The sequence below is a fragment of the Malus sylvestris genome, chromosome 10 (assembly GCF_916048215.2).
Source record: "Malus sylvestris chromosome 10, drMalSylv7.2, whole genome shotgun sequence".
In the NCBI taxonomy this organism is placed as follows: domain Eukaryota; kingdom Viridiplantae; phylum Streptophyta; class Magnoliopsida; order Rosales; family Rosaceae; genus Malus; species Malus sylvestris.
In genome coordinates, this window is record NC_062269.1 from 29,215,254 (window position 1) to 29,236,041 (window position 20,788).

At 36.5% G+C, this 20,788-nt stretch overlaps 1 protein-coding gene and 1 long non-coding RNA gene across 2 annotated transcripts; both read left to right on the top strand.

Annotated features, from left to right (window-relative positions):
• Positions 1–492: 492 nt before the first annotated feature.
• On the top strand, positions 493–3,277 carry LOC126585157 (uncharacterized). The gene is made up of 3 exons (XR_007610338.1): positions 493–1,159; positions 2,177–2,245; positions 2,934–3,277. It is a non-coding gene; the product is annotated as an uncharacterized LOC126585157 (long non-coding RNA).
• A 9,175-nt stretch (positions 3,278–12,452) lies between these two features.
• Positions 12,453–20,645, top strand: LOC126585695 (ABC transporter C family member 5-like). The gene is made up of 12 exons (XM_050250173.1): positions 12,453–12,780; positions 12,935–15,196; positions 15,329–15,649; positions 15,756–15,842; positions 16,162–16,848; positions 16,962–17,126; positions 17,581–17,875; positions 18,384–18,598; positions 18,813–19,118; positions 19,283–19,346; positions 19,455–19,694; positions 19,973–20,645. Exons 2-12 carry the CDS (start codon positions 13,070–13,072, stop codon positions 20,083–20,085), a joined length of 4,620 nt encoding a protein of 1,539 aa, XP_050106130.1. The 5' UTR covers positions 12,453–12,780; positions 12,935–13,069; the 3' UTR covers positions 20,086–20,645.
• The last annotated feature ends 143 nt before the right edge of the window (positions 20,646–20,788 follow it).

Genomic DNA, 20,788 nt, shown 5'->3' on the forward strand with positions numbered 1-20,788 from the left:
CTAAAAGAAATAATTAAAATTACATATCGCAATGCAGAAGTTTAATGTGCCAATGCCATCACATTCACTTCAATAATTAAAATTACATATCGCAATTACAGATGTTTGGTAGATTTTGTGGAACACGTTGCTTCCCATCTTAGACAAATGTTAACCATGTATATAATAAATTTTTGGGTAAATTACATAAAATTACTCTCAATTATTGGATCAGTCACAGTTTCATACCCCGTCTTTAAAAAATGTCAATGTCATACCTCATTTACGAATTTGTTACAATTTTATACATTCCGTAAGTTGTTTGTCAATTCCTCCGTTAAATGCTGACGTGTCCCACTTTCTATAAAAAATTAATTAAATATTAACTAAATATTAAAAACCAAAAAAATCCAAACCCACACCCAGATCCCCCCCCCCCCGAAACTCCTCATCTTCCCCATCGACCTGTGTCCCTCCCCCCCCTCCGCCCCCACCCCCACCCCCACCCCCACCCCCACCCCCTCTTCTCCCTCCTGAGCCTCCCAACCACTTTCCTCTCCTCCACTCTTCGAACCCGACCCTTCCAAGCCTAACCCGACCACCCACCCAGACGACAATCCCAACCCCCCATCATCGCTAGTAACAACAGTGACATCATGCTCGTCGCCGAGATCGTGATCCGCATCGCTACACCCAAATCGTGATCAGCTCCGAAGAGGGTGAGCGAGATAGGTCTAGTGAAGGTAATGGTCGCAGAGCTCCTGGTACTTGAGGACCAGTTGAGGTGGTCCGACTTCGACAGGAAGGAAGGGTTGGGTGGGGTGCGACGATCTGGACAATCTGGGTTCAGATTTGTTTCTCATTGTTTTTTATTTTTTATTTTTTAAAGTTTTGAATGGGAGGGGAGGTGAAGAGAGTGGAAGAGAGGGAGGTGGTTGGGAGGCTCGGGAGCGAGAAAAGGGGTGGGGGTGGGGTTCTGGGTTTGGAAGGAATGTTTTGGGGGGTGGGGACACAGGTCGATGGGGAAGATAGGAAGGGGATCTGGGTGTGGGTTTGGATTTTTTTGGTTTTTATTTTATTTTTATTTTTTTTAATATTTAGTTAATATTTAATTGAAAGTGGGTCCCGCCTCAAGCCACGTCAGCATTTAACGGAGAAATTGACAGACAATTGACATAAGGTATGAGTTGAGGTAGTTTTATGTAATTTACCCTAAATTTTTTTGTCGACATATAACAAAATTATTGTTACTTATTTGAGATTCTTATTTTTATAAATTCGACATCAACGGCCGAAAAGGTCCGCACGTTGGTGATAATTGCATGAAAAACTATTTTCTAGCTAGGCATTTGTGGCATGTAAAACATTCATATATGTGTGAGAAAAATGTTATCCCTTATCCTTATGCATGTTGAAGAGCGCTATCACCATCACATTTATTATTGGGGAAAATAGAATGCAACATTTCACAAGCCTTGTGGTTGGACGGACTTTATATATGGTACCCTAACCCTACCCTTTTTCCTGCCGTACATAAATCGGGGTCACCCAGATCATGATTGGCATCACCGACATTGAATATTTGTTACTTCTATCATTGATGCCGTGTGCGCTACTACTACAGAGAGAGCTCAAATCTTTGATTTCATGATTGTCTAAGCTTAAAATGGCAGGGTCTACCAGAAGAAGTTTAGATAATCACATGTTAAAACTTTGAGGTTTGATAGTGTAAATAGCAAGATTAGATATACATAAAGTGTTATGAATTCCAACAGCAGAAGCGGCATAGAAATGAGTTCTTCTACAATAGGCTGGGATTGACATCAAATTTTAACATATACATTGTTTACATACATGTACAAATAGTGTTATGAGTTTGTTATCACTAAATTTTCAATAGAATAGAACGTCCGAAACTAAAAGTGATGAATTTCCAATGTAAATTTTAGTATCAGACGAATTTAGTTGTGCATTTATAACTACTCAATAAGATGTTGTTTGTTACCACGACTAAATGAGAGAAGGAATTCAAGGGCAAAATAAACTCATGAGTAGCATCCTAACATGTCGAGATTATGCTCTTCAAAAGAATGTCGAGATTATACCCTTCAGAAGAAGAACACGTTATACTGTGTGATGCAATCTCTGTCCGCACACTGATCAATACTTTTGTTTTGATGCTTTTGACCATTACTAGATTCAACCATTTGGATAAGTATGATGCCAAGGCAAAGTCCAAAACCAATGCAGCCTGATGAAACTGCAGGTTAACTATTCTTAATCAGCCCATGGACCTAATTATACTTGGAGTTCAAACCCTAAAACAGTTCTCATGCATTCAAGTATAATTTTTTTTACTTAAAGTTAATTTATCTATATTTAACATATAAATTCAGGTAAATTATTTTACACACAAATACATATAATAAAAATAAAATGTGCCCAATATATGTACTAATACATGCAAGATAATTTACCTACACCATTTCTTATTGTTATTTTATTCAAAATTAGTGAAGAAAGTTGTTGAGGTTCCACCATAAAATCAATTGGCAATATAGGGAGTAACCCAATCTCTTATAAACTCATGAAAGGTCTTTTCTTCCATCAATGTGAGACTTATTCTCAACAATTAGTTTACCTATATTACATATAATTAAATAACTAAATATAATAAATAAATTATTTTACATGCAATAATAATAATGTGCCCAATATATGTAACTGTTTCAAATTCTCTCCCCTTAAATCATTGTAATTGTTGAGGCGAAGCTTACTATACATCTTAGTATAAATAATATTATTTATTAAAAAAAAAATTAGATGGATTTTTATTAAGGAATCATGATGAATCTAGATCTACAGAATCCTTGAAAATATCTCTTTACTAGCTAGCTGGCTGGCTAGACATTTGTGACATGTGGAAGATGCATGTGCATGAAAATGTTGTCCAGGTTGGGGAACCTAACACCATCACATTTGATCCTTTCTCGGTCCCTTCCAGTTTACACTTGGACCACAAATGTACATCAAACCTTATATGGTTGGAAAAATCAAAGGCATCAATTATGAAGCTTTTTGGGGTTGGACGGACTTTATGGTATCCTACATTAATTTCCAGCTGTAATCATTGTAGAGAGAGTAAGAATGAGGACTGCTTTCAGTGCCCAATATTAAGGATCCGAAGCTTAATAATTCATGATTGACAATGGAGCTCAGCCACATATTTTGTAAGGAACACTTGTATTCTTAGTTTTATTTTATTTTATTTTATTTTATTTTAACGAACGATATTATCACACTAAGAGGGTTGGAGAGTAGGCGAAGCCTCATAATGGGCTAGTAATAATGTGATTCAAATTTGTCTTTGGAGAAAATCAAACCTAAGACCTCTCACTTATAAGTGAAGATGAATACTACTAGATCATAGTACTAAGTGGTATCTTGTAACTTAGTTGATTAGAATGTTTTTCTTTGCATGAAAAATTCAATGTTCAAATTCACCCTCCTCCTATATCGTCTGGTTTAAGGAAAAAAAAAGAGGATATATGACACTTCTACCAAATGATAGTAATCACAACTTACATTTTTTAAAGTTTGATGGACTGAATATTTAGTGTTGTACTTTTATGCGCAAGTGGAAGCGAAATTCTAACAAAGTACTAAGTTATCAACGACGCGAAAGTGAAGAAGCAAACAGTCTCAAAATAAGAACATAAGAGATTGACGTGGTTAAGCCTACTCCACGGGCGAAGCATGACGAGGAATTTCACCAAACAAACGAAGAAAACAAAAGAGTTTAACTCTCACAATCAAGATCCCACACACTACAAATCCTAAATAAAATGAGTAGAGAACAAAAAAATATACGGAGGAGATTCTCCCAAATATCAATGTCGCATGTGAAAACCAAGAAACAAACAATCTCAAAATAAGAACATAAGAGACTAACGTGGTTGGGCATAAAACCTATGTCCAAAGGCGAAGCACCATGGAAATTTCACTAAACAAACAGAGAACACAAAAGAATGTTTAACTCTCAACAACCTAAATCTCACTATTTACAAACCCTAGATCAAACGAGTTGAGAACTCAAAACACACGGAGGAGATTCTCCTAAATTGTTCACTAAACTCTCAAACTCACAAATTAACTCTCACAAACTTGCCACTCAAATAAGTCACAAATTTTCCACATACTCATGCCTCTAAACGGTGATCTCCACCCTAAAACCAAAAGAGAGAAAACTCTTTAAACTAATGGCGACGACACACCACAATAGTCTAACTCCTAAGGTCCTATTAATAGAGTATACGACTTCTACAATCAGAATCGTAATAGGAAGTAAATCCAAAACCTAACAGGCAAGGAAATCAAATCTTATCCTAAAAAAGAGAGTCATGCACAACAACTTAGAGTTAACTATCCTCCAAAGCATTACGAAACAATTGAAATTACATAGAGTTATCTTCAAATCAAACAACATTCTTTTATTATATATGTAATCTATTTTGCATGTATTGCTACATATATTGGACACATTTAGGTATCGTTTGGTATGCAGACGAGACGAGACGAAACGCAAAGGGAGCAAAGATGCCCTCGGATGGAAACAAGGAGGAAGAAGAAGGAGACGGAGATGTTATAATTTTGTGTTCCACGGATGTGGAACGAGTCGTTCCAGGGAGTGAGGCGGAACGAAAATTTACCCAAAATTCATTCCGTGGAACAGCGCGTTCCACCCGTTTTAGTCACTCCAAACGTGGGACGGAACGTCTTGTCCCACTCCATTCCGTCCCGTCCCACATACCAAACGGTACCTTAAGGATCATAAAATATATGTAAATAAATTAATTTTGAATCAAATAACATCTATGTGCATTGAATTTATAGCATTAACGCCCTTTCTTTTTTTGTCGGTAAATAAATTCATTCCTTTCTTTCAATCTGAAAATTTCGAATCAAATAACATCAATGTGCATAGAACTAATAACATATAATGCCCTTTCTTTTTTTGTCTGTAACCCGTTTTTCAATAGGGAAAGTTTATAAAAATAGATTGGCATTAATTCACATAATATGCATACAATTAATTGTAGATAACACAAAAGTAACATACCCAAAGTATAAGTCAAAATAGCAAGTGGTCATTTACTACAGTGGTAAAAAAGTGTTGAGCCCTTGCATGACAATGTGGGTTCGAACCTTGTCAGTGACTAATTTAACAAAATTTATCGTTGACAAAAAAAGTACAAGTCAAAATATAATTAGTGGTATTTTAGATATTCACAAATTACAAAATTTGTAAAGTCAAGCTTAACTAATAAATTTACTTATGTGCTGCCTAGTCATTGAGTTTTATTCAGGTTAAAAACTATGTCTGGTTTTAGAAAAAAAAAGAGCATATTTCAAGGGCTAAAGTCCTGTTATATCTACATTTAACTTACTTCACGTAGATACAAAATGTTTATGCATGAATTTGTCACTATTCAAATACGTATTACATCCTAATATATTCCGTAAATTTCTGGTAGAGTGGAACGACCGATCAAGATTACGAAGTAATTGATTTTGTAGTTCATGCCACACCTATAAGTGGGATATGCATGGAATTCAATGCTAAATTAACTGAGAGGCAAGAATAACATGTCGATATTATTCTGAGAAGAACACGTAGGTGAACATGTGGACTGTATGATAGATGCAATGGTTGTTTGTTGAGTCTTCGATCATTATTGTGCATGGACAAGTAGCTCAACCATTTGGATAAGCACGTACAAGGGCATAATAATAAACTCCAAACCCTAACGCGGTTACGCAGCTGGGATGAAAATGCAAGCCACTTACGTACATATGGATTAACCAATATCTAATTTTTTTTTTTTTTTTGAACAAGTGATATTATCTACACTAATTGGAGGGGGTGAGCTTAGCCTCACAATGAGCTAACAATAATGTAGTTCAAACTCGCATTTGGTAAAAATCAAACCTAAGACCTCTCACTTACAAGTGAAGAGGAATATCACTAGACCGTAGTACTAAGTGACAATATCTAATTAAGATTAAGGAAGTGTTTAACTCCTCCTTAATCCTCAATTAGCCCATAGAGTCGTGGACCTTCCCACCGAAAAAAAAAATATCAGCACGGCTCACAGGACTTATTCGTGGGGATATATATTACGACGTACCGACAAGAAACTGCATGCAATAAAATATGTCACCAACAAAATGCAAACGTGATACAATTCGCTTCTCGTATATGTGTATAGGACGTCGGTTGGTGAACCGTGTGAGAGATGTACAAAATCAAAATGGTCAATCATCTTCTGAAATATAAAAACTTTATATTATACTAATATATATATATATATATATTTATGTATATTTATAGACAAACAATTATAGTTTACAATATTTGAACCTACTGCTTCATCTAACAAAATAGAGACTAATGTCTTAAACCAAATAATCATGACATGTATTATTGAATTTTATGGAGTTTGAAAGACACAAAGGTGCCGTCCTAATTGAAAACTGTTGGTCCAATCTAGGGGGTGAATGCGAATAGAGAAATGTTAAGGAAACTTTCTTAAAAGTGAGACTCTCCGCTATCTTATGTTTTCTGGCACAATTTCCCTGCCATTTTTATAAAATATTGTGCCAAAACTATGAGGTAGCGAAGAGTCTATAAAGAATATCACTTCGAGAGAGTCTCCTTAGCATTTCTCGTGAATATATGATAGCTCTTTACAACTTGTGTGAGCTTAAGTCAGCATCAGTCCAGAGACAAAGAATTTAATTCCGAGTTCAAGAAAGGCTGTTAAGACGTTTATATGGTGATGGATACCCAGTGGCTAACTTTGTGAAGATCGTAAGTTTTAATGCCAAATGTTTGAATGGCAAACGGTTTAACAAGAGCAATTAAACACCAACTAGCCTTAAGCTTATTTTTATTTTTTTGTCAAAGGTTGGATTAAAATTAAATACGAATCGAAATGTTTACACCAGAAGCCAGAGTATTAAACAACCACTCTGGTTCCAACCCATCCCAGGAATGACTACCCCCCATACGCACGGCATAAGATGCCACCATATGTGCAGCCTTATTTCAGTATTTTGAAGCCTTAAGCTTATTGTGCTACTCTCTTTACTGGTTAATTACTTGCATGGTTAGCAATTAATTAATATATAGCATTAGAAACTACTGAAAATGTCACCTTACCTCTTAAAATTCAATTTTCTTTATGCTAAAACCCACCATAAAAATTTTTCCAACAAAAATCCAATGACTAGGATCCAACTAAACAAATTTATTAAACTTTGCACAATTTGTATTTTTGGGTGCCAAAAATACCCCTAATAACATTTGACTTTAGGTTATTTACTTGTTATCAACATTTATTTTACAAATTAATCTATACACATTGAGTTTGTGTATGCTTCAAGATCTTGCAATGGCTTAAGCCCATAGGATTGCTCAGTTTACCACTTCTATTAGTTTGGTTCGAGGAGCCCTCTTGATCTCATTCAAGGCCTTCTTGTCCAAGACTTGATGCAGTCTCTACTATCTCAATAAAATATCGATGTTTCACAATACAATTAAATGTCTCATGCATAGGAGGAAATAAATTATACAAATTGAAAAAAAAAATTAATGTCATGATTTGAATGCATATATATTAACAACAAAATTATTATATAAGCAAATTATTTTAAAAACACATAGTATATATGTATATAATAACAATACAACGTCCTTAATATACATGCAGAAAACATGTTATATAATTCAAAGTTAATTAACTATATTTTACATATAAATATAGATAAATTATTTCAACATGCATATATATAATAAAAAGTGCCTGATATATGTAATAATCCATGAAAAATAATTTAACTACAAAATAAAACAATAGTAATTGCTTTTATTTTTATCAAACAATATTATTGATTGTACAAAGGAATTTTTATCATACAAAAGATACCTAATATTATTTTTAATATGGATAGGGAATTGTTACTAGGACTCCAAAAATCTCATTTTGCACTCCAAACTTTCTATAATTAGTAAGAAAATTATACTTGTGAGGAGTCTAGAATGAGATTTTTGGAGTGTTAATAACAGTTCCCTATGGGTAAACTAATTTATATATGCTACTAAATTTATGATACAAGGAAGGTAAAATTTCATATAGGTTTAATTGCTCATCATAATTAGGGTGAGTAATAACATTTATTGACATAATTAGAATTTTATGATATAATAATAATTAGTTATATATTTGTCTGCGTGACAGTCTATTGAAATTTGGATTTCATTTGAATGTTTAAAGTTAAGTGGGTTTTAGCTTTCAAAAAAAAAAGGTAGGTGGGTTTTTGTTTAGGAAAAAGAGTTTTAAGAGTCTATCTATAAAGAACCCTAAAAACTATTTAGAGCTCAGTGCATAAAACCACAAAATGTACCCAACAAATGGATGTAAAAGGTCGCCATGAAACTGAGAGGGCAGCCTATTGAGTTGAGCTTATTGGTGTATAAAGTTTGCCTTTTTTTCTTCCATAACATAGCACAGTAGTATAATTAGAAAACAATTAACTTTTATTTTTGGTTAACAATATTTTTTTTAAAGAAAATGTACGATGTTAACGATAGAAATACGTACAAACTTTATGATAGGACCTTGATAAAAATTTTGTCGAAAATTTTCAAAAGGGAATAGTTTGATTCTCTATTTGAAGTGCATTATATATAACAACTATTTTGAATTAAAAACAAAGAATAAAGCTACTTTATTCTTCTTCGTTGGGATGGCTTTAATTATGCAGGCATCCATGCTTGCACTGCCTATAAAATGCCATGCAATTGGGAGACACGTAAAATGTGGCTCGCTTGATGAGCAATTGTTTCATTGAAAACAAAATGAGTGCATCACAGATTCACAGTCAGAGATCACGGCCCAGAAATTATAAGAACTGTCACCAAAACTTACAAAAGCAAGTGCCCCCACAGCCACATGTGCATGTCGGCTAGAAAGAAGTTTGATCATCCTTCACCTCAGCCCACAGCAGCTGGGGGCCATACCTAGGGAAACCCGCAAAAGTTTCCTGGTGATTTTGTCAGCATCTTCATAACTGCAGAAGCAGCCAACTTAGTATGTTCAACACAAAAAACAAACACAATTTCCTGGTGACATATTTTCTTGGTTTGCAGATCACTTATAAATCCAATGGAGATATTGGGGTTAATCAGTCTAAGTATGTCAAAGATCTTCTTCACAAGGCCGGTATGGACTCCTGTAAACCCGCATCAACACCATGCAAACCTCATACTCCTTTGCTTCTAAATGAAGGAGATCCTTTATCAGATCCTACTTTATATCGCAGTATTGTTGGTTCACTGCAATATCTAACCTTTACACGGCCAGATATTGCATATGCAGTAAACACTGTGTGTCAATTCATGACTAAACCAACTGAGGTCCATTTTGGGGCAGTTAAAAGGATATTACGGTTTTTGAAAGGCACTATGCATCATGGAATCACATTCTCCGCTCATACAGAAGTGGGAATTCATGCATTCAGTGATGCAGATTGGGCTGCGGATTTGAATACCAGGAGATCTGTTACTGGTTATGTGGTCTATATTGGATGCAATCCAGTTTCTTGGCAATCGAAGAAACAGGATTCTGTGTCCCGCAGTTCTACCGAAGCTGAATATAAGGCCTTGGCTCATACAGCTGCTGATATAGCATGGATCAGAAGTGTGCTCAAAGATATGGCTGTCATTTTAAATTCTGCTCCTGTGATCTATTGTGACAACAAATCGGCTATTGCTATAAGTGCAAATCCAGTATTTCATTCCAGGATTAAGCACTTAGACACTGATTACCACTTTGTACGGGAGAAAGTTCAACAGGGAGATCTCCAAGTTCACTACTTGTCCACTGAAGAACAAACTGCTGATATTCTGACAAAGGGGCTGCATAGTCCATTATTTCTCAAGCATTCTTTCAATCTCAAACTAGGAAACCCAGTTGAGATTGAGGGGGGATGTTGAATGATATACCACATCAGCAATCCACATCAGCAATCCACATCAGCAAGGTTGTTATTCTGTCAGTTAGATAGTTAGTTGGGATTGTAGGAAGATATAAGGTGGTTATGAGTTTGTTAGAAACTGATTAAGACAGAAATGAGCATGTATAAATAGAAAGGTTCTCTCTAAGACTTGTATTCCAATACATTCTGAAATATACAAAATCACCATTCACTCTCTCGTTCTCTCTCTCTCTCTTTCTCTGCTTCTTTACGTAAGATTGTTCTGTTCTTCTTCTTAGATTCATAGTGTAGTGTTAATAAACCCTAACTGTGAATCCCCTGATGATTTCAGTTACATGCATTGCATATGCCAGTGTGCCACTGCTACCTAGTTAACATATATGTATCTATAATTGTTTCTACAAAGAAAGATTTATAACTTTTCATGCGTTTGTTAATATGTATGAAATTAAAAAAACATGTGACTCTTACATTACAATTGGTAATTAACCTAATACTTGAAAAAATCGGGATTAATTTATTAAGCGAGCAATTGTTCTTATTCATACTCCTTTCACATATTAATGAATTCCTCCATTTTGAGTATGTGAATATGCTTTATGTTGTGGTAAATTTACTTATATAGAATGGATAGTGAAATTATTCGGCTTCTTGATTTGCATGCATTTTCTAAAACATGGTGTTGGAACCGTTCAAATTCATGATTTTCCTTATATTTATTGACGCTTCTGATTAAAGAAAAAGGAGTGAATTCATTTAAAAAAAATAAAATCCATATATCGGAAAATTTATGGATCAGATCAACCAAGCTTCCACTTTCCTTTCTCTCCGGTTGATGACTTCTCTTACTAATTAAATCACTAATGATGGTACTGGAGAAGAATATTTGGGATGCTCAAAGCCTCAAACTGAAAGCAGTGAATATTATAACAAATATTTGATCTGGTGCCTTGTCACATCCCGATTCGGGATCTACCAGATCTCAAGCTCGACTTCATCGTAGCACGATATTAATCGCTTTGATCCCCGACCACGCCCTCACGGTTTTGTTTCCGAGAACTTCCCAGTGGGTCACCCATCATGGGATTGCTCTCGCGCGAACTCGTTTAACTTCGGAGTTCTGATGGAACCCTAAACCAATGAGCTCCTAAAATGTCTCGTGCTAGAAAGAGATGAGTATGTACATATAAGGCTTAGAAGACCCATTTTGTTGAATGATGTGGGATGTAACATGTTGATTGAGAATATTTAAGGTGCTAAAAGCAAAAGCCTCAAAGTCAAATTGTAGTGAATATTGGAATAATATCGGGATATTAGTGAGAACCCAAACAAAATTATCATCATGGCATCAGAGTCATATCCAATATTCTCATTAAAAAATCCACCACTACGACCTAACGCCACCTAAATTACTCACTGTAATGTGTAAACAAACAAATATCTGTCTCTGTCTCTCTTTCTCTCTCATACACTACCAAATGGACTGTCCACTCGTAATCTAGTATTTTCTTGTTTGATGAGATCCCCATCATGATCTCATCAATAAACACATCTAAACATGTCAATAATAATAATAATAATAATAATAATATTCTTTTTCTACGATTCTCTTTACCAACAACATATTCTTTATCTACAATTCTCTTTCTCAAATCACACTCTACAAACATGTACATTTACACATAAATAATAGGGTTTGCAAACTAATAATAAACAACTAAACATAGTACAAGTTGAAAATTTAAAAACTAGTAATACACAAATTGTGCAAATTTGAACTTAACGGGAGAGGCAAATATTATCCATAAATTTATTTAAAGTGTTTGAAGAATTCATAATCGGATTGCTCAATTTTTAATCTTTATTTAAAAACCATTCCTAAAAAAAGCATTCGAATCAAATTCAAACAATTAAACTTGCCTAAAAAATCTCTTTCTAATATCATACACACATGTCTCTAACTCTACAACCATGTACATTTATATAAATAATGGGGTTTGGAAAACTATAATAAATAAAGCTTAACATACAATGAAAATTAAAACCTAACAACAAATTAACAAACACCGTAGACTTGGTCTAATTGGTTGGAGCAGTGTGACCTTTTGCATACAAGTTTAAATTCTGTACTATATTTTGGATAAGTTTGAAGTAAGATATTGCTTATATTAAAAAAATAAAAAATTTCTAAAAAAAAGAATAATAAACAAATAACTTTCCTATTTTCATAAAGAAAAACATAAATACACATTTTGTTTTTCTACACACTAAATAATTTGGTTATTGTTTTCTTTTTCGTTTGATTTGTCAATTAAAAATAAAAAAGAGTATGCAGTAAAAAATGGGCATGCAGTATAAAGTAATTTCACTCGTTTTGGTCCCTCCTTTTCCTTCCTCCATCTTTCTTTCTCGACCGGCAGTATAAAGGCTCTCTCCTCGGAAAACTTGACATGCAGAGTTTAAAAAACTATATAACAAAAAGAGAAAGAAGAAAAAACCCCATAAACAAAGACCCTCTTTTTCTTTCTCTCGACTTCCACATGTTAAAGCCCTCAGCTTTCTCAATTCTCATCGCCATTAACGTTTTCTTTGTTGATTTTCAGTGTAAAATCTTTGTGGGTTTTGTTCAATTTTGCGTTTAGAGAGAGAGAGACAGGCAGAGCTTGTTGGGCAACCTCCATCACAGGCTTGCCTCAGCACAGACCTCCATCGGTTCACGCCATTGAATCAAAAAAATTTCAGGCAAGTTTTAATTTATGTTTTGGTATTTTTCCGTTAAGTTTTCGAATTTTCGTCATCGTCTTTGTCGCCTTGTGCGTGTGTGTCTCGCTCTGAATTGCGTGTTGTTGATAAAAATCTGTATCTGTTTGTTTCCATGTGCAATGTGTCTCTGCAGAGTATCTCAAAACCCAGATGGTGAAATGCCCTTCTCTATCAAACAATTCGATCTCTCCTTCTCCTCTCGCTTAGTAGCTCACCATCGACTCACTCTTGTCAATCTACTCCTGCATAAGTTCCGCTACATCCAATAATGGGTCCCACTCTCCTCCTCCTTTTCCAGGGAAGCACCTCCTCAGCTCCTTCGTTATCTCCAGCAGCTCAGCAATGGTCGATTACCCTTTTAACAGCTCTGCAGGCTCTGCCTGTTTTGGAGCTCGCTTCAATTCTCATCAATTTGGTACTCTTTGTTGGGTTCCTCTTCGTCCTCTCAGCTCGACAGGTGTTTGCTTGTCTGGGTCGGATTAGAATCTTCAAGGACAATTCGGGTTCGAACTCGAGCTCAATTCGGCATAATAGTGCTGTGGATGGAGGAACTCATGAGATTAGAGTTGGCACAGACTTCAAATTTTCAGTCTTTTGTTGTTTCTATGTGTTGTTTGTGCAAGTTTTGGTGTTGGGTTTTGATGGGGTTGGTCTGATAAGGGAGAGACGTAATGGGAATGTTGTGGATTGGTCTGTGATGGTCTTGCCTGCTGCACAAGCTTTGGCTTGGTTCGCGCTGAGCTTTTCGGCTCTGCATTGTAAATTCAAGGGGTGTGAGAAATTCCCACTACTTTTGAGGGTCTGGTGGTCAGTGTCATTTCTGATTTGCTTGTGCACTTTATATGTTGATGGGAAAGCTTTTGCAATTGAAGGATTGAAACGCATGAGTTCTCATGTTGTGGCAAATCTTGCTGTGACACCGGCTCTGGCGTTTCTTTGTTTCGTCGCGTTTAGGGGTGTTACTGGTATTCAAGTTTCTGGACAATCTGATCTTCAAGAGCCATTGCTGCAAGAAGAAGCAGGGTGTCTTAAGGTTAGCCCTTATCATGATGCTGGGCTTTTCAGTTTAGCCACACTGTCTTGGATGAACCCGCTTCTTTCAATTGGGGCAAAGAGACCGCTTGAGATCAAGGACATTCCCCTTCTTGCGCCACAAGATCGAGCCAAAACCAATTATAAGATCTTGAATTCAAATTGGGAGAAAGGTAAGGCTGAAAACCCTTCAGGGCAGCCTTCTTTAGCCTGGGCAATTCTCAAGTCCTTTTGGAAGGAGGCAGCTTGTAATGCTGTATTTGCTGGATTGAATACTCTTGTTTCATACGTGGGTCCATTTATGATTAGCTATTTTGTTGATTACTTAGGGGGGATAGAGACTTTCCCCCATGAAGGGTATATCCTTGCTGGTACTTTCTTTGCGGCAAAGCTTGTTGAGACCATAACGACCCGGCAGTGGTATCTCGGGGTAGACATTTTGGGTATGCATGTAAGATCAGCTCTAACGGCAATGGTATACCGAAAGGGACTTAGACTTTCCAGCTCAGCCAAGCAAAGTCACACTAGTGGAGAGATTGTTAACTACATGGCTGTTGATGTGCAAAGGATAGGGGACTACTCTTGGTATCTCCATGACATGTGGATGCTCCCTATGCAAATCATTCTTGCCCTTGCAATTTTGTACAAGAATGTTGGAATTGCTTCTGTTGCGACATTGATTGCCACCATTATCTCCATTGTTCTTACTGTTCCAGTGGCCAAGATACAAGAAGAGTATCAAGACAAGTTGATGACTGCCAAGGATGAAAGAATGAGGAAGACTTCTGAGTGTCTGCGAAACATGAGGATTCTCAAGTTGCAAGCTTGGGAGGACAGGTACCGGTTGAAGTTAGAGGAAATGCGCGGTGTAGAGTTCAAGTGGCTACGCAAAGCTCTCTACTCTCAAGCTTTTATTACATTCATGTTCTGGAGCTCTCCTATATTTGTTTCAGCCGTAACATTTGGTACCTCTATATTCTTGGGTCACCATCTAACTGCAGGTGGTGTTCTTTCTGCTCTAGCCACTTTCAGGATACTCCAAGAACCACTCAGGAATTTCCCTGACCTTGTATCAATGATGGCTCAGACAAAAGTTTCCCTTGATCGAATTTCTGGATTCCTGCAGGAGGAAGAGTTGCAGGAGGATGCAACAATTGTCCTACCAGTAGGCATCACAACCACGTCAATAGAAATTGAAGATGGTGTCTTTTGCTGGGACCCTTCCTCACCCAGGCCAACGTTATCAGGAATACAAATGAAAGTGGAAAAAGGGATGCGAGTGGCTGTTTGTGGAATGGTTGGCGCTGGAAAGTCAAGCTTTCTCTCTTGCATCCTTGGTGAGATTCCAAAAATCTCCGGTGAAGTAAGTTGGTGTTTTTGAACTTTTGGTTCTGTTTTGGATCTCATGTTTTCTTTCCTTTCATGGAGTTGTTTTCCTAGGATGAATATTAAGTATTAATATTCCCAATACTTGTTTCTTACCTTATCATTTCAGGTAAGGCTATGTGGCACTGCTGCTTATGTTCCTCAGTCAGCGTGGATACAGTCTGGAAATATTGAAGAAAATATTCTTTTTGGCAGCCCAATGGATAAACCAAAGTACAAGAAGGTTATCCATGCTTGTTCACTGAAAAAGGATTTGGAACTTTTCTCACATGGAGATCAGACCATAATTGGTGATAGGGGTATAAATCTGAGTGGTGGCCAGAAGCAACGTGTGCAGCTCGCAAGGGCGCTGTATCAAGATGCTGACATTTATTTACTTGATGACCCCTTTAGTGCAGTTGATGCACACACTGGGTCAGAGTTGTTTAAGGTTAGACTTGCTGATAGTATCACTGATATCACAATTCAGTTGAAGTGGTATTTTACATATATTTACATTGATTGATGGCTAAGTATATTATATTGGGGCGATGCAGGAATACATATTGACAGCATTAGAAGATAAAACTGTGGTCTTCGTGACCCATCAAGTTGAATTTCTGCCTGCTGCTGATTTAATACTGGTACTGTCTTCAAACCTTTGATATATTGTTTCTGAACTGAAAGGTCCACGCTGGCATTGATAGTCTGTAGCTTATGTGTATAAGGCCAGTCACACATTAGCAGTTGTACCATCTCTGTTGGCTTGGAGAATCTCTACTTATGTTGTTCTTTAAGTTTATTGCAACACCTTCTAAGTATTTTCTTTTTCCTTTTTCTTTTCCGTACTTTCTACTTCCCTTTCCATTTATTCCAAATTTAGTTTGTTATATTTGACTTTATGTATTCTATTATATGTGCTTTTGAGAAGTCGTCTGTAACCTTCATTTTCTGTATCTGTAGGTTCTTAAAGGAGGCCACATCATACAGGCAGGAAAATATGATGATCTTTTGCAGGCAGGAACTGATTTTAAATCACTAGTCTCAGCTCACCATGAAGCAATTGAAGCTATGGATATTCCCAATTATTCATCGGGAGATTCAGATCAAAGCTTGTGTGCAGATATTGGGCTCCGAAAAAATTGTGATAAAGCTAGCAGTAGTGTTGACTGTTTGGCAAAGGTGCAAGAAGGTATGTCAGCTTCAGAGCAGAAAGCAATTAAAGAGAAAAAGAAAGCAAAGCACTCAAGAAAAAAGCAGCTTGTCCAAGAAGAGGAAAGGGTACGAGGAAGGGTGAGCATGAAGGTCTACTTTTCATATATGGCTGCAGCATATAAAGGATTGCTGATTCCACTCATAATCATTGCACAAATAGTATTTCAGTTCCTTCAAATCGCTAGTAGTTGGTGGATGGCTTGGGCAAATCCCCAAACAGAAGGAGACCAACCGAAAGTGAGTTCAATGGTCCTCCTTGTTGTTTACATGGCCCTTGCATTCGGAAGCTCTTGGTTTATATTTGTTAGGGCTGTTTTGGTAGCTACATTTGGTCTAGCAGCTGCTCAAAAATTGTTTGTGAAGATGCTTAGAAGTGTGTTCCGGGCACCAATGTCTTTCTTTGACTCTACTCCTGCTGGACGGATCTTGAATCGTGTAAGTCTCACATTTTTTTTGGAATTCAAGTGATTTTTTGTTTGTGACAAATACCTAATTCACATACTCCTTTCGTTTGCATATATAATTATTGCATTGTTTATTTTCTATAGGTATCAATTGATCAAAGTGTGGTGGATCTTGACATTCCCTTTAGACTTGGCGGGTTTGCTTCAACGACAATACAACTTATTGGTATTGTTGGTGTGATGACAACAGTTACCTGGCAAATTTTGCTGCTTGTTATTCCTATGGCCATTGCTTGTTTGTGGATGCAGGTAATTAAATTTTTTGCCCTGAATTTGTTGTGTTAACTCCTATTTGTTATTTAGGAAATGAAGATAAAAAGAAGAAAGGATATAACTCACAGTAGTGCACATCTTCTAAGTGGTAGTTAAATCAGATTTTAGAACTTTAATCACATAAGATCTTCAAAAAATTGTTCTCTTTATTTTTTTCTTTCAAGAGATCGGGAGTGTACAATTACTAATATATTTTTGTTTCGAAATATATAATATTTATGTAACTATAAATTAGCTGAGTACTATGCACCATCTAATGGTTGCTACTGCAAAAGATAAATCATATTGTTTGTGATCAGTTTCATCACTTTGAGCAATCTTATTGTTTGTCTTTTTATCACGTTGTGTATATAAATCTTTGAGCTAATTACTGTATGTTACATTATCAAACCTACTTTATTGTACCTAATGTGAGCATTCTTCAATACAGAAATACTACATGTCTTCATCAAGGGAACTGGTCCGTATTGTTAGCATCCAGAAATCTCCAATTATCCATCTTTTTGGTGAGTCAATTGCTGGAGCTGCCACTATAAGAGGATTTGGACAAGAAAAAAGGTTCATGAAGAGGAATCTTTATCTTCTTGATTGCTTTGCTCGCCCATTCTTCTGCAGTATTGCAGCTATTGAATGGCTCTGTCTGCGCATGGAATTACTCTCAACTTTTGTATTCGCTTTCTGCATGATTTTACTTGTGAGTTTTCCACATGGGAGTATCGATCCAAGTAAGTACATGTCTTATACTTTTATCTGTATGTTATCATGAGATTTGAGTCCCGTAAAAACATAACTTGAATATGAAATAGCATTGCCATTCTTAAGATTTGCTTGGTCTGAATGATCGCCTCCATTTCGAAGCGTGCACACATATATGAACAATCTTTGACTTGGTTTATGTGGGAGTATCTATGACGTTGGATCTCTTGCATGTTAACCTGATTGAATCTCTGAGCTCATAATTTCAACCATCATTATACTACTTATTTTGATTTCGCATTTATTAATGAGCTTTGATGTGCATTTCACACTTTGTAATGTAAAAAAAGCACCCTTTCTGCTAGCTTAAGAAAACTGAGCAGGTTTGAGAACTGGATTAGTGTTGATATAGTCTAAAGTTTAGTCGCACGAAATAATTCAGATGATTAAATGGTGTGATGGGACAATGACAAAGGAGAAGAGTTTGCAGATTATGACAAAATGCCACATCTAATGGTAATTGCTTTTTCCATGTAGGCATGGCTGGCCTCGCTGTCACATATGGTCTGAATTTAAATGCACGCCTATCACGATGGATACTTAGCTTTTGCAAGCTTGAAAACAAAATTATTTCCATTGAAAGGATATATCAGTACAGTCAAATCCCAAGTGAAGCTCCATCCCTTATTGAGGATTCTCAACCTCCATCTACATGGCCAGAGAATGGAACAATTGACATAATTGATTTAAAGGTATGCTGCTTGCAGTTCAAGCTCATCCGATCTTTACATGTGCTCCTGATTAACGTCAGGGATAAGTTTTTTAGCTGTGCCTATTCATGATGTCGGGGACAGGTTTTATTATGCTTATGCTTAATTTTGGAATAATGTGTAGTTTCGATATATATGAAGTATTGCAATTGGATTACGAAATGAAAACATTTCTGCTTCCTTGTTTCCTTTGAAGGTTCGCTACAAGGAAAATCTTCCTGTCGTCCTTCATGGGGTAACCTGTAGTTTTCCTGGTGGACAGAAGATTGGAATTGTTGGGCGTACTGGAAGTGGTAAATCTACCTTGATCCAGGCATTATTTCGACTTATTGAACCATCAGCTGGGAGGATCCTTATAGACAATGTTGATATTTCGACGATTGGTCTTCATGATCTCCGAAGCCGTCTCAGTATCATACCCCAGGACCCTACCTTATTTGAAGGGACCATTAGGCTCAATCTTGATCCCCTTGAAGAGCATTTGGATCATGAGATTTGGCAGGTTGATTGCCGTTGCATATCCTATCTTTTTCATTTGGAATATGATTACATCCTCTGGGATTCAAACAATTTTTTTTATCACCTAATCAGCAGTATTTTTCAAGAATTTGTACATGCGTGTATTATACACATAGTTCCTAACTAAGGTTGCTTTATTCGGTATAGGCACTTGACAAATCTCAGCTTGGAGATGTAATCCGTGAGAAAGAGCAAAGGCTTGATGCACCAGGTATGAATGAAATCTCTTACACATCCAACCCTATAAATAAAGAAACTAGAACGCCTTTGTTTGGGTATATGGCTACCAATGAGTTGTATTTTTATGTTGAAATTGCAGTGCTGGAAAATGGAGATAATTGGAGTGTGGGGCAGCGGCAACTTGTTTCTCTCGGAAGAGCATTGCTTAAGCAGGCAAAAATATTGGTGCTTGATGAGGCGACAGCATCAGTTGATACAGCCACAGACAATCTCATCCAGAAGATTATTCGTACAGAGTTTAAGAACTGCACCGTGTGCACTATCGCACATCGTATTCCAACCGTCATTGACAGTGATCTAGTACTGGTACTCAGTGATGGTAAGTAAAATGATTTGTTATGAATTTCCACACCTAGTCATCAATAGAAGGAAAATAGTCTAAACTCGTGACTGAAAATAAAAAAGTTCCTTCTCTTGAACCATAATATATAATGATAAAGAAAACTGTGTCGAGTTTTCATATGGTTCTTTGTATGTAAATGCATTGAGATGTCATTATTCTGCATTTTTTGGGAAAAGTTATTCTTTGGTGCTTCAGGGAGGTTTTATAGGGATTCATGCAGTGCTTATTAACCTAGACATTTGATGTTTTTGCAGGTCGAGTTGCAGAGTTCGATACTCCTACACGACTATTAGAAGATAAGTCATCCATGTTTCTAAAATTGGTAACAGAGTATTCCTCTAGGTCAAGTGGCATACCAGAGTTTTGATTCGGATGTCATGGCCGAGAAACTTTGATTCAAAGGCAGCAGCAAGAGCAGATGATACAAAACAGTTGATGCCGCGTTCCTTGCTGCTGCTGCTGCTGCATTCGGAAAATTGAAGACAAATGGGAAGGATAAAGGCGCACGTCATTGTATCAATGCAGAACCCCATTGGAGGAAAGTTGTTTCTAATTCATCCCCCAAGCCAAATCGGGGAATCCTTTCACGGTCAGTGTTCTTGGTCGGACAAATAAGTTAGGTTGGCGAGGGGTGTAATAAAATGCGCGAGAGAGGCAAAGACGGGAGTAGATTTGTGCGTAATCGTGTTCAATAATGTAGTTGTTTAGATTGTCGCAGTAGGTCTATTGATTTAGTTAGGGAATAGGTGCAGCTCGGTTAGTCAATGTTTTTGGTTTCAAGGGAAGATGGGTGAATGTTTGTTCCACAATTTTTGGTAGCAAAAGAACAATGTTAAAGACCCTAATGCTAGAATCTCAATCCCACTTTTTTGTTCTTGTTTCCTCACAGATAACTCTGTTTTGATGTATATATTAATACTTCGGCTATATCACTTATTTAGATTGAAAGTTTGACAACGTAACATGTTTAAAAAACTTCACAATAGAATTTTTATTGTGATGTGATCAAGACTACACGTTTAAATCAATGAAAGTTTAATGTTATTAAGTTGGTATGTTATGTTAAACTA

What these genes read in the sequence shown, in the direction of transcription:
- LOC126585695 (XM_050250173.1), top strand. Translation starts at nt 13,070, where the DNA reads ATGGGTCCCACTCTCCTCCTCCTTTTCCAGGGAAGCACCTCCTCAGCT. An exon ending in ACATGGGAGTATCGATCCAA is followed by an intron (nt 17,876 to 18,383) that starts GTAAGTACATGT and finishes TTTTCCATGTAG; the next exon opens with GCATGGCTGGCCTCGCTGTC. An exon ending in GCAAAGGCTTGATGCACCAG is followed by an intron (nt 19,347 to 19,454) that starts GTATGAATGAAA and finishes TTGAAATTGCAG; the next exon opens with TGCTGGAAAATGGAGATAAT.